Below are 13,914 nucleotides of genomic sequence, written 5' to 3' on the forward strand. Positions count from 1 at the left end.
CTGTCCTGTATCAGCCTAGATGTCCTGTATCAGCCTAGATGTCCTGTATCAGCCTAGATGTCCTGTATCAGCCTAGATGTCCTGTATCAGCCTAGATGTCCTGTCCTGTATCAGCCTAGATGTCCTGTCCTGTATCAGCCTAGATGTCCTGTCCTGTATCAGCCTAGATGTCCTGTAACAGTCTAGATGTCCTGTATCAGTCTAGATGTCCTGTATCTATACACTCTTGTCATTAAAACAACATCCAGAAACAAAACAGACAGCTATTCTTTGCAGCTCATGTAAATTTATTGTGTTATTCTTCTGAAAATATACACTCAGGACGAAGGGTAGCTCTTATTATTTCTCTGTTACAGAAAGAGATATGTACAGAGGTGCTTTTGATTGTACAGAGATAAAGAGCAGTTAGAGAGGAGGCCATCTCTACCTCCCCAGTGAAACATGCACCCCCCCTAAAGTCTATAGTCCCACAGCCCATCCCTCCTTTCCAGTGCCTTCGGAAAGTATTCAGACCCCATTACATTTTCCACATTTTGTTGTCTTAATCTAAAATGGACTACATAAATCAAAATCCTCAGCAATCTACACACAATATCACAAAATGACAAAACAGAAATACCTAATTTACATAAGTATTCAGACCCTTTTCTATGAGACTCGAAATGGAGCTCCTGTTTCCATTGATCATCCTTGAGATGTTTCTTTAACTTGATTGGAGTCCTGTGGTAAATTCAATTGATTGGACATGATTTGGAAAGGCACACACCTGTCCTTATAAGGTCCCACAGTTGACAGTGCACGTCAGAGCAAAAACCATGCCACGAGTTCGAAGGAATTGTCCGTAGAGCTCAGAGACAGGATTGTGTCGAGGCACAGATCTGGGGAAGTGTACCATAACATTTCTGCAGCAAAGAAGATCCCGCAAGAACACAGTGGCCTCCAGGAACAACCAAGACTCTTCCTAGAGCTGGCCGCCCGCCCAAACTGAGCAATCAGAGAGAAAGGCCTTGGTCAGGGACATGACCAAGAACCCAATGGCCACTGACAGAGCTCTTGAGTTCCTCTGTGGAGATGGGAGAACCTTCCAGAAGGACAACCATCTCTGCAGCACTCCACCAATCAGGCCTTTATGGTAGTGGCCAGACGGAAGCCACTCCTCAGTAAAAGACACATGACAGGTCTGATGAAGCCATGATTGAACTCTTTGGCCTGAATACCAAGCGTCACACCTGGAGGAAACCTGGCACCATCCCTACGGTGAAGCATGGTGGCGGCAGCATTATGCTATGGGGATGTTTTTCAGCGGCAGGGACTGGTTGACTAGTCAGGATTCAGGCAAAGATGAACGGAGCAAAGGACAGAGTGATCCTTGATGAAAACCTGCTCCAGAGCGCTCAGAACCTCACACTGGGGCGAAGGTTCACCTTCCAACAGGACAACGACCCTAAGCACACAGCCAAGACAATACATGAGTGGCTTCCGGACATTTCTCAATGTCCTTGAGTGGCCCAGCCAGAGCCCGGACTTGAACCCGATCATACATCTCTGCAGAGACCTGATAATAGCTGTGCAGCAACGCTCCCCATCCAACCTGACAGAGCTTGAGAGGATCTGCAGAGATAAATGGGAGAAACTCCCCATATACAGGTGTGCCAAGCTTGTAGCGTCATACTCAAGAAGACACGATGCTGTAATCGCTGCCAAAGGTGATTTAATTTAATTTTTAAATTAGCAAAAATTCTAAAAACCTCTTTTTGCTTTGTCATCATGGGGTATTGTGTGTAGATTGATGAGGGGAAAAAAAGATTTAATCAATTCTAGAATAAGGCTGTAACCTAACAAAATGTGGGAAAAGTCAAGGGGTCTGAATACTTTCCGAAGGCACTGTATATCCAGTGTGAGGGTGCTGCCTTCTCGTCTAGGTGAGGCTTCTGCAGATCTGATGACATCTGGTAGCATTCAAGTCCTTCATGGTACAAGCCAGTAACGGCGCACTACATGTAACGGCTGTCCACAACCTCTCACCATGGAAAACACTATTTAGGCAAAATAGATATGTTCGATATTAAGACAGGCCTACCTACTTAGTACCTACCTACCAGCCAACCTGTGAAATGACAGAAGGTACCACAGTCTCCAATAGCGCTACACATTATCTCGGGATCGGAGAGGAGAGCTCCGCAGGGAATGGCTTTCGGTTGGTAACAGGTATGTAACATGACATCTGGAGGGACTGCCATTTATACGACATATGTACCCCCACACCCTCACCTGTGTCTCATCTCACTAGTTTAAGCAACCTGCCTAAGAAGTGACTAACATCTAAACCATCTCATCTGTTCCTAAAGCTCCCTCTCCATATGAGAGAGAGAGAGAGAGAGTGCCCCCGTGTGGGCAGCAGCAGTTAATACAATCTGAACCAGGTGGGTCGGACGGTAATAAGAGAAGCATCAAGTGCTCCGTTTCCTTCAAGTTCTGTCAGGGGGAGGGGCTCCTAGCCCGAGCGAGCATTTCCGGGGTGGGGGAGGGGTTTGAAGCATGACGTCTACATGGGGAGGGGTGAGGGGGAGGAGAGGATCATCCATGAAGCTAGCATGATTAGTAGCAGTGATTCCAGGAGGGCGGTATGGAGGGAGGGGGGTCGTTAGGTTAGAAAAGGGTCTGCAGTGGAAGAGGATCTCTCGGGGAGGGGTTTCCAGGTAAGAGAGTCCGGGGGGAGAGAGGGGCTACTTGCAGATGGCCTCCAGGGCATCCAGGGTGCGTTTGATGTCCCGGATCTGGGCGGCCAGAGTGTGGATGGGCTGCATGGAGCGGTCCAGCTCCTCACAGCGCGCCATCAGCGTGTACATTCCCTATGAACACACACGCTACAATCAGCACATAATACTTATGACAAGAAGCATCTGTGACTGTCGATCAGTATTCACTGCTCATCCTTCCATTCATGTCTGGCCAAGCTATCTGTTCTCTCACCTTTATGCTCATGTCCACAGACTCCCCCAGGCTGTCCACAGAGTCTCTATACGTCTGGATGTAGCCCACACTCAGCGCTGTCATCTGGACACACACAGATAAAGACATACAGCATATCGCAGACACATGAATTCCGGGCAACTTACAACTAGAGCGTTACTAAAAGGACAGAAGGGAGATCAGAAGTATTTGAGTGAGTATGTGTGTGAATGAATAAATTAATGACATTTTATTTGCGTGTCAAAATTGCCAGCTGGCAAACCAATCAATTGCGGGATTAATTGACACACAAACAAAATATACATTGATTCACAGTGATAATTCTTCAGACGTTGTGGGCAGCGCATAAAGAATGGAAAATGAGTCAATAGGTAATAGTAGACAAGGTTATCCAAGCAATAAATAACCCTAAGGCAGTACAAATGTAATACAGAACTAAATACAGAAACGTGTGTGTGTGTGTGTGTGGTGTGAACAAACTGAGCTCACGTACGTTCTGGATGGTTCCGTTGAGGCTGCGCATCATTAGCTCCACGCTGTGGGCGACTTCCTCTGTGTGTCTCTGCAGGTCCGCCAAGACAGCTGGGTCGATGGGAGGGATGTCAGCCGGCCGCCGCGACGACGACCCACGGCCTCTGCTGCTGATGGAACCCGAGCAGTCCGCTGGACACAGAAAGAAAAGAAACATGCACGCACACAGACCGGAAGTTACGTTAACCGACAGTCTGCTAAGCAAACCAAATCATCCTCCCTCATCCAAACCGCTGTGTGAGTCCTTCCGCCCTTCCTGCGGGTGCTAATCTAAATCACTAGAGGAGAGGGGAAGGGTGGATTGATTCGATTTGGAACTCGGTCTTCAACTGCAACTTCAAAACACTGACGTATCACTGAAATAACACCAGAAAAGGCATTGTGTGGATTAGCATTTTACTGATCACCAGGGTCGTATTCAGGCCCACTGTTAGCTAAATGTTTTTCAACAGAAAAGTCTTACTAGACAAGTTCAGATGTTTGTCCTTTAAAAAAACAAACATTTTTGAATATTTTTTATTCTGTTTGGTACCTAATGACTAATTAGCCAATCCCCCAACCCGGGCCCCGCGGGCCCCCGGTGCTGGTACTCACAGTCGCAGTCACAGTCCAGGCTGGGCTTGGAGCTCATCTTGATCTTCTGCTCCAGGTTGCGGCAGATGAAGTGTGTCAGGTCCCCATCGTGGCTGACTGTTCCCTCCAGCTCCAGGGCAGAGGAGATGGTGGCCCTGCGGCCTTCTGGCTGGCCCCCCCGACCCCCACCCCGGGCCCCTCCGATGCATGCCTGGCTGATCTCGTCCAGGCTCTTGCTGTCCTGCATGCCCCGGACGATGCGCTCCCGCTCTGGGACGTTCCGCACGCGCACCTGGGCCATGACGTGGGGCGGACAAGGGCTGCTGCCTGACGACTCCCCCCCCTCGGCTGGGGCAGAGCTGGGGCTGGGAGCTGCTGCCGAGGGCTCCTCTGTAAACTGACGGAAAGTGGCAGTCTTACACATATGACAATCCTCAAGATCCTCCGGACATATGAATATGCTGCACTGCTCAATGGATTCAAAATACACTTTGCTGATAACTACTTTATCGAGGGAAAATGTACTTGCTACGATTGTGATATATTGTCTCACCCAGCTATCATAAGATGAATGCACTAATTGTAAGTCACCCTGGCCGGCTTCTCCGTTTTTCGGCAGGACAGAGCAGCTACGTCTGGTAAGACGAGGGGCGGGGGTGTGTGTCTATTTGTCAATAACTGCTGGCCCGCGATGTCTAATATTAAACAAGTTTTGAGTTATTGCTCGCCCGAGGTAGAATGATAAGCTGTAGACCACACTATCTATATTATTCGTAGCAGTCTATTTACCACCACAAACCGATGCCGGCACTAAGACCGCACTCAACGAGCTGTAAAAAGGACATAAGCAAACAAGAAAATGCTCCATTTGGAAAATCGGACCATAACTCTATCCTCCTGATTCCTGTTTACAAGCAAAAACGAAAGCAGGAAGTACCAGTGACTCGTTCAATACAGAAGTGGTCAGATGACACAGATGCTACGCTACAGGACTGTTTTGCTAGCACAGACTGGAATATGTTCCCGGGATTCGTCCAATGGCATTGAGTATACCACCTCAGTCATCAGCTTCATCAATAAGTGCATCGACAACGTCGTCCCCACAGTGACCGTATATTTCCCAACCAGACGCCATGAATTACAGGCAACATCCACACCGAGCTAAAGGCTACAGCTTCCGCTTTCAAGGAGCGGGACACTAATCTGGACACTTATAAGAAATCCCGCTATGCCCTCAGACGATCTATCAAAAAGGCAAAGTGTCAATACAAGACTAAAATTGAATCCTACTACACCGGCTCTGATGCTCGTCGGATGTGGCAGGGCTTGAAAACTATTTTGGACTACAAAAGGGAAACCCACCCACAAGCTGGATGCCCAGTGACTGCCTAAACCCACCTGGACAAAAGGAACACCTATGTGAGAATGCTGTTCATTGACTACAGCTCAGCATTCAACATCATAGTGCCCACAAAGCTAAGGACCCTGGGACTAAACACCTCCCTCTGCAACTGGATCCTGGATTTTGACAGGCCAGTAAGGGAAGGCAACAACACATCTGCCGCGCTAATCCTCAACACTGGGGCCCCTCAGAGGTGCGTGCTTAGTCCCCTCCTGTACTCCCTGTTCCCCCACCACCCACGACTGCATGGCCAAGCACGACTCCAACACCATCATTAAGTTGGCTGACGACAACAGTGGTAGGCCTGATCACAGACAAGGATGAGACAGCCTATAGGGAGGAGGTCAGAGACCTGGCAGTGTGGTGCCAGGACAACAACCTCTCTCTCAATGTGAGCAAGACAAAGGAGCTGATTGTGGACTATAGGAAAAAGACGGCCATACAGGCCCCCATTAACATCAACAAGACAGAAGTGGAGCGGGTCGAGAGTTTCAAGTTCCTTGGTATCCGCATCACCAACAAACTATTGTGGTCCAAACACACCAAACACAGTTGTGAAGCGGGCACGACAACACCTTTTCCCCATCAGGTCCCCAGATCCTCAAAAAGTTCTACAGCTGCACTATCGAGAGCATCCTGACCGGATGCATTACCGCCTGGTACGGCAACTGCTCCGCATCCGACCGTAAGGCGCTACAGAGGGTAGTGCGTACGGCCCAGTACATCACTGGGGCCAAGCTTCCTGACACCCAGGACCTATATACTAGGCTGTGTCAGAGGAAGGCCCAACAAATTGTCAGCCTCCAGCCACCCTAGTCATAGACTGTTCTCTCTGCTACCGCACAGCAAGCGGTACTGGAGAGCCAAATCTCCTTAACAGCTTCTACCCCCAAGCCATAAGACTGCTGAACAACTAAACTAATCAAATGGCCACCCAGACAAATGGCCAACCCTTTTGTTTTTACACTGCTGCTACTCGCTGTTTTTTATTATTTTCAGCAAACTTAACATGTGTAAATATTTGAATGAACATTACAAGATTCAACAACCGAGACAAACTGAACAAGTTCCACAGACATGTGACTAACAGAAATGGAATAATGTGTCCCTGAACAAAGGAGGAGGGGGGGGGGGGGTTAAAATCAAAAGTAACAGTCAGTATCTGGTGTGGCCACCAGCTGCATTAAGTACGGCAGTGCATCTCCTCCTTATGGACTGCACCAGATTTGCCAGTTCTTGCTGTGAGATGTTACCCCACTCTTCCACCAAGGCACCTGCAAGCTCCCAGACATTTCTGTGGGGGGTGGGGGGGGGGGGTGGGGCTCTAGCCCTCACCCCCTGATCCAACAGGTCCCAGACGTACTCAATAGGATTGAGATCTGGGCTCTTTGCTGGCCATGGCAGAACACTGACATTCCTGTATTGCAGGAAATCACACACAGAACAAGCAATATGGCTGGTGGCATTGTCATGCTGGAGGGTAATGTCAGGATGAGCCTGCAGGAAGGGTACCACATGAGGGAGGAGGATGTCTTCCCTGTAACGCACAGCTTTGAGATTGCCTGCAATGACAACAAGCTCAGTCCAATGATGCTGTGACACACCGCCTCAGACCATGACGGACCCTCCACCTCCAAATTGATCCCGCTCCAGAGTACAGGCCTCGGTGTAACGCTCATTCCTTCAACGATAAACGCGAATTCAACCACCACCCCTGGTGAGACAAAACCACGACTCGTCAGTGAAGAGCATTTTTTGACAGTCCTGTCTGGTCCAGCGACGGTGGGTTTGTGCCCATAGGTGACGTTGTTGCCGGTGATGTCTGGTGAGGACCTGCCTTACAACAGGCCTACAAGCCCTCAGTCCAGCCTCTCTCAGCCTATTGCGGACAGTCTGAGCACTGATGGAGGGATTGTGCGTTCCTGGTGTAACTCGGGCAGTTGTTGTTGCCATCCTGTACCTGTCCTACAGGTGTGATGTTCGGATGTACCGATCCTGTGCAGGTGTTGTTACACGTGGTCTGCCACTGCGAGGACGATCAGCTGTCCGCCCTGTCTCCCTGTAGCGCTGTCTTAAGACGTCTCACAGTATGGACATTGCAATTTATTGCCCGGGCCACATCTGCAGTCCTCATGCCTCCTGTTCACACCGATGAGCAGGGACCCTGGGCATCTTTCTTTTGGTGTTTTTCAGAGTCAATAGAAAGGCCTTTAGTGTCCTAAGTTTTCATAACTGTGACCTTAATTGCCTGCCGTCTGTAAGCTGTTAGTATCTTAACGACCGTTCCACAGGTGCCTGTTCATTTATCAAGCATTGAAAACTGTGCTTAAACCCTTTACAATGAAGATCTGTGAAGTTATTTGGATTTTTACAAATTATCTTTGTAAGACAGGGTCCTGAAAAAGGGACGTTTCTTTTTTTGCTGAGTTTATATGGATAGTCACTCTACAAATTACCTCGACTAACCTGTACCCCCGCACATTGACTCGGTACCGGTTCTCCCTGTATAAAGCCTCGTTATTGTTACGTACATTTGTGTTACCGTTTGATTAATTCAATTTTTTTTAACTTTAGTTTATTTAGTAAATATTTTATTCACTATTTCTTTAACTGCATTGTTGGTTAATGGCTTGTAAGTAAGCATTTCACGGTAAAGTCTACACCTGTTGTATTCAGGGCATGTGACAAATACAATTAGACGTGTGTCTGCTAAATGACTCAAATGTAAATGTAATTAAGTACTATTCTTGAGCTGTTGGCTCTGGCACTTTAACATGAACAATTATGTACAGGAGCAGTAGCAGTCAGTATGGCAAACTCACCTCAGCTGAGACTCCAGCCTGTGTGTTTCCTGCATGCTGCTCCTTGCCATCCTTTTCACACTCCTCCTCTTCCACCTCCTTTTCCTCCTCTGTTTCTGCAGCACAGCAGCTAGAAGGATCTGTGTGCTTTGTCTCGGACTGCTTTTTGTCTGCGCTGTGAGTGTCCCCCTCTGGGGCTGTGTCTTTGGATGGAGTGCCTGTGTGCTGCCAGTCTCCAGACAGAGTCTCGTTTAGGGGCATACCTGTTTGGGAGGGTCCAGTGAGGGACATGTCTTTGGGGGGCTCGTGTGGGTCTGGCTCTGTGTCTGCTGTGCATGTGGCAGTGGGGAGGGAGGGGTGGGCTGGGAACGTGTCGGTGTGTTGCTGTGTGTCTGAATGGGACGTGGAGTTGTGAGAAGTGTCTATGGGGTTTTCTTGTCCATCGCATGCGCTCTCCCCATCCACACAGTTCTCAGTCTCATCAAGGGATCCCTGCCCAGGACAGGGCACCCTACCCCCAAACTTCAGGAGCTGTGCAGGGGTATTAGGGGCGTGGGTGTACGGGCCATTCACATTACACAATCCAGGGGAGGCTGGTGTATCCACCCCATTGGCTGCTTCCGGCACACCTGTGCCAATCACAGGGAAGAGGCTCATCCCTCCACCTGCTGCATAAAATACATGTCAGATAACAACTGACACACTCTTCTCCCTATGCATACAACTGGGTCTGACTCTACAAATCATTGCACATCAACTTGCTCACCCTGGGCTCCAGTTGTTCTTTGTTAGTGGGGTTTGCTTTGAAGGAGGGTTGGGAGAAAGACTTTAGAATTTTGTGTGATATGTTTTCTATTCATGTCTTGTACCTGGTTGGATAGCACATCTCTTGCAGGTAATCTAGCCAGCTTACAAGCATACATCGGAAGACCCACCAACTTAAACTGTCACCAATACAACTTTGCAGCTCAATGCAATCCAACAAACACAAGAAAACAAAATGATCAAAGGTCGAGTGACTGTACAATACGTGACATAAGAATATCTTTAACTACCAACAGCGCCTGTGTTTATATGACGTTGGTTAGCTAGCACCAGTAGCTGGCTATCAGTGTGACTAGTTACACCTAGCTAGGAGCAGGAAACAGTAAAACTATTAGCAGTTAGTACCATCTGACTAACGATGTATAAATAATAAATAACGGTCCCAACATCTAGCAAGCAAGTTGACATATTGCTGTCATTATCAGACATAAGCTTGCAATCAGTCACATGACGTTAGCTCGCAGGCTAGCTAGCTGTCGATGCTAGCAGGCAGGCCTCTGAATTTTAACTTGTTTGAAGTTCCCTTTTTATTCTGTGTCAAGAGCAACCACCTGGCAATGAGTGATAAGACTTATTTCGATTTCTTACTTTCGGGAAAGTAAAATATTTGCCCGTTTTTAGCATAACCAAATAAATTAACACTTACCACTGTAGTTCTTTCCTGGAGATGTAAGTCAAGCAGGAAACTGGGTCGAGTCTGCTCTGTAAATTCTTCCACACAACCTGTAGTAGAAAGCGCAATAGTTCCGCATAATGATGGATACAATTATAGGCATAACTCATCACAGTAAATGTCTCACATGATGATACTATGCAGTAGTAAGATGTTATGTTTCATAACTATAATTTAAACCAATAATACTTGTAATTACTAAAGAATTTCAAAATGAAGTTGTATTTAATTGAATTCAATCAAGCAGAGTAAATCACGCCTGTGTACTTAGGGACGTTACTGGGGAGGGGTTGTGTGTTTTTTTTGGGGTGGCACAGGGGACGGTAGTGCCACTTTTCCCCTCGCTCTTATGCTCGCATTTACATTCGCTCTTATGCTTTTCCAACCGTCTTGAAAGAGTTACCACATATGCTGAGCACTTCAAAGTTTTCAAAGTAGCCACCCTTTGCCTTCATAACAGCTTTGCACACTCTTGGCACTCTCTCAACCAGCTTCACCTGGAATGCTTTTCCAACAGTCTTGAAGGAGTTCCCACATATGCTGAGTACTTTTCCTTCACTCTGCGGTCCAACTCATCCCAAACCATCTCAATTGGGTAGAGGTTGGGTGATTGTGAAGGCCAGGTCATCTGATGCAGCACTCCATCACTCTCCTTCTTGGTCAAATAGCCCTTACACAGCCTGGAGGGGTGTTTTGGGTCATTGTCCTGTTGAAAAACAAATGACAGTCCCACTAAGCACAAACCAGATGGGATGGCGTATTGATGCAGAATGCTGTGGTAGCCATGCTGGTTAAGTGTGCCTTGAATTCTAAATAAATCACAGACAGTGTCACCAGCAAAGCACCCCACACCATCACACCTACTCCTCCATGCTTCACGGTAGGAACCACACATGCGGAGATCATCTGTTCACATACTCTGCGTCTCACAAAGGCGGTTGGAACCAAAAATCTCACATTTGGACTCAGATCAAAGGACAGATTTCCACCAGTCAAATGTCCATTGCTCGTGTTTCTTGGCCCAAGCAAGTCTCTTCTTCTTATTGGTGTCTTTTAGTAGTGGTTTCTTTGCAGCAATTCGACCACGAAGGCCTGATTCATGCAGTCTCCTCTGAACAGTTGATGTTGAGATGTGAATGTTACTTAAACTCTGTGAAGCATTTATTTGGGATGCAATTTGCCAGTCCTCATGAGAACAATTTTCATCACTCCTCATCACTGTCAAACACTCCCTAAAACACTTCAGCGAGCAGGCCTTTCTAATCGACCTGGCCCGGGTATCCTGGAAGGATATTGACCTCATTCCGTCAGTATAGGATGCCTGGTTATTCTTTAAAAGTGCTTTCCTCACCATCTTAAATTAGCATGCCCCATTCAAAAAATGTAGAACCAGGAACAGATATAGCCCTTGGCTAACCAATATACACAGGCAGTTAGGAAAGCAAAGGCTAGTTTTTTCAAACAGAAATTGCCATCCTGTAGCACAAACTCCAAAACGTTCTGGGACACTGTAAAGTCCATGGAGAATAAGAGGACGACCTCCCAGCTGCCCACTGCACTGAGGCTAGGAAACACTGTCACCACCGATAAATCCACGATAATTGAGAATTTCAATAAGCATTTTTGCACGGCTGGCCGTGCTTTCCACCTGGCTTCCCCTACACCGGGCAACAGCCCTGCACCCCCCACAGCAACTTGCCCAAGCCTCACCTATTTCTCCTTCAACCAAATCCAGATAGCTGATGTTCTGAAAGAGTTGCAAAATCTGGGCCCATACAAATCAGCTGGGCTAGACAATCTGGACCCTCTCTTTCTACAATTATCTACCGCAATTGTTGCAACCCCAATTACTAGCCTGTTCAACCTCTCTTTCATATCGTCTGAGATCTCCAAAGATTGGAAAACTGCCGCGGTAATCCCTCTCTTCTAAGGGGGAGACACTCTAGACCCAAACTGCTACAGACCTATATCTATCCTACCCTGCCTTTCTAAGGTCTTCGAATGCCAAGTTAACAAACAGATCACCGACTATTTCGAATCCCACCGTACCTTCTCCGCTATGCAATCTGATTTCCGAGCCGGTCATGGGTGCACCTCAGCCCCGCTCAAGGTCCTAAACGATATCATAACGGCTATCGATAAAAGACAATACTGTGCTGCCATATTCATCGACCTGGCCAAGGCTTTCACCACATTCTTATCAGCAGACTCAACAGCCTTGGTTTCTCAAACGACTGCCTCGCCTGGTTCACCAAGTACTACTCAGACAGAGTTCAGTGTGTCAAATCGGAGGGCCTGTTGTCCGGACCTCTGGCAGTCTCTATGGGGGTGCCACAGGGTTCAATTATCGGGAATACTCTTTTCTCTGTGTAAATCAATGATGTTGCTCTTGCTGCTGGTGATTCTCTGATCCACCTCTACGCAGACGACACCATTTTGTATACTTCTGGCCCTTCTTTGGACACTGTGTTAACTAACCTCCAAACGAGCTTCAATGCCATACAACTCTCCTTCCGTGGCCTCCAACTGCTCTTAAATGCAAGTAAAACTAAATGCATGCTTTTCAACCGATCGCACCTGCCCGCCCATCCAGCATCACTACTCTGGACGGTTCTGACTTAGAATATGTGGACAACTACAAATACCTAGGTGTTTGGTTAGACTGTAAACTCTCCTTCCAGACCCACATTAAGCATCTCCAATCCAAAATTAAATCTAGAATCGGCTTCCTATTTCGCAACAAGCATCCTTCACTCACTCCTTCACGCTTATTTGAGCTGTTCTTGCCATAATATGGACTTGGTCTTCACCAAATAGGGATATCTTTTGTATACCACCCCTATCTTGTCACAACACAACTGATTGGCTCAAACGCATTAAGAAGTAAGAAATTTCACAAATTAACTTTAAAAAAGGCACACCTGTTAATTGAAATGCATTCCAGATGACTATCTCATGAAGCTGGTTGAGAGAATGCCAAGAGTGTGCAAAGCTGTCATCAAGGCAAGGGGTGGCTTCTTTGAAGAATCTCAATAATACAAATATTTTTTGATTTGTTTAACACTTTTTTGGTTACTACATGATTCCATGTGTGTTATTTCATAGTTTTGATGTCTTCACGATTATTCTACAATGTAGAAAATAGTCAAAAAAATAAAACCCCTTGAATGAGTTGCTGTGTCCAAACTTTTGACGTGCACTGTACATTTATTAAAATATGAATATCATACAGTAGATACCTAAGCCTATAGGCCTTTGCATGCAATGCCCTGATACATTTAGTGCTCAAATCTCTGACAGCTGAACCGTGAGGTGGACAATTATTGTTTTAGGAAAGTAGCCTAAACCCCCCCCTGTAATTTGTTATAGGCTGTTTTTAAGGACACGTTAATGTGGCTCATTTGGCCAACATCCCTGGTTTATTGATGGTGCTGGCTGCACCAAGTAGGATATGGATGTCCATTACATTTATCAAATGTCCGGTAAAGGAAAATCTTCACAGTCATGTTTTCCTTAAAGAAACTCTGAACATATTACATATTGTTTTTATGGAGATGGACATGAAAATCTGTAGGCAATTGGATGGAAACCTAGCTATAGACACCCTAAAGACTCTGGCAAGTGTGCTAGTTCAGTGACACTTGGATTCTTCCTGCACATCATGGTTGACCAGTAGCCCCAAACATCTAAAGATTGGAACCGCCAAGACTCATCCTAGAGCTGGCCGCCCGGCCAAACTGAGGAATCGGGGGAGAAGGGCCTTGGTCAGGGAGGTGACCAATAGTCTGATGGTCACTCTGACAGAGCTCCAGAGTTCCTCTGTGAAGATGGGAGAACATTCCAGAAGAACAACCATCTCTGCAGGACTCCACCAATCAGGCCTTTATGGTAGAGTGGCCAGACCGAAGCCACTCCTCAGTAAAAGGCACACGACAGCCCGCTTGGAGTTTGCCAAAAGGCACCTAAAGGACTCTCAGACCATGAGAAACGAGATTATCTGATCTGATGAAACCAAGATTGAACTCTTTGGCCTGAATTCCAAGTGTCATGTCTGGAGGAAACCAGGCACCACTTCATCACCTGACCTCAAAGATGAAAGGAGCAAAGTACAGAGAGATCCCCTGCTCCATAATGCT

The 13,914-nt window shown here is 47.0% G+C and overlaps 1 protein-coding gene across 2 annotated transcripts; it reads right to left on the minus strand.

Moving 5' to 3' along the window:
- Positions 1–266: 266 nt before the first annotated feature.
- On the minus strand, positions 267–9,834 carry borcs6 (BLOC-1 related complex subunit 6). 2 transcript variants are annotated; one of them, XM_023990792.2, is made up of 7 exons: positions 9,752–9,834; positions 9,047–9,081; positions 8,302–8,948; positions 4,099–4,474; positions 3,467–3,636; positions 2,974–3,057; positions 267–2,852 (listed from the first exon to the last, which is right to left on the minus strand). In XM_023990792.2, exons 3-7 carry the CDS (start codon positions 8,935–8,937, stop codon positions 2,727–2,729), a joined length of 1,392 nt encoding a protein of 463 aa, XP_023846560.1. In that variant the 5' UTR covers positions 8,938–8,948; positions 9,047–9,081; positions 9,752–9,834; the 3' UTR covers positions 267–2,726. The 2 variants fall into 2 exon arrangements, with proteins under 2 accessions (XP_023846560.1, XP_023846559.1); XM_023990791.2 differs by lacking the exon at positions 9,047–9,081 and having other exon boundaries at positions 9,752–9,831.
- Between the last annotated feature and the right edge of the window lie 4,080 nt (positions 9,835–13,914).

The sequence above is a fragment of the Salvelinus sp. IW2-2015 genome, linkage group LG7 (genome assembly GCF_002910315.2).
Source record: "Salvelinus sp. IW2-2015 linkage group LG7, ASM291031v2, whole genome shotgun sequence".
In the NCBI taxonomy this organism is placed as follows: domain Eukaryota; kingdom Metazoa; phylum Chordata; class Actinopteri; order Salmoniformes; family Salmonidae; genus Salvelinus; species Salvelinus sp. IW2-2015.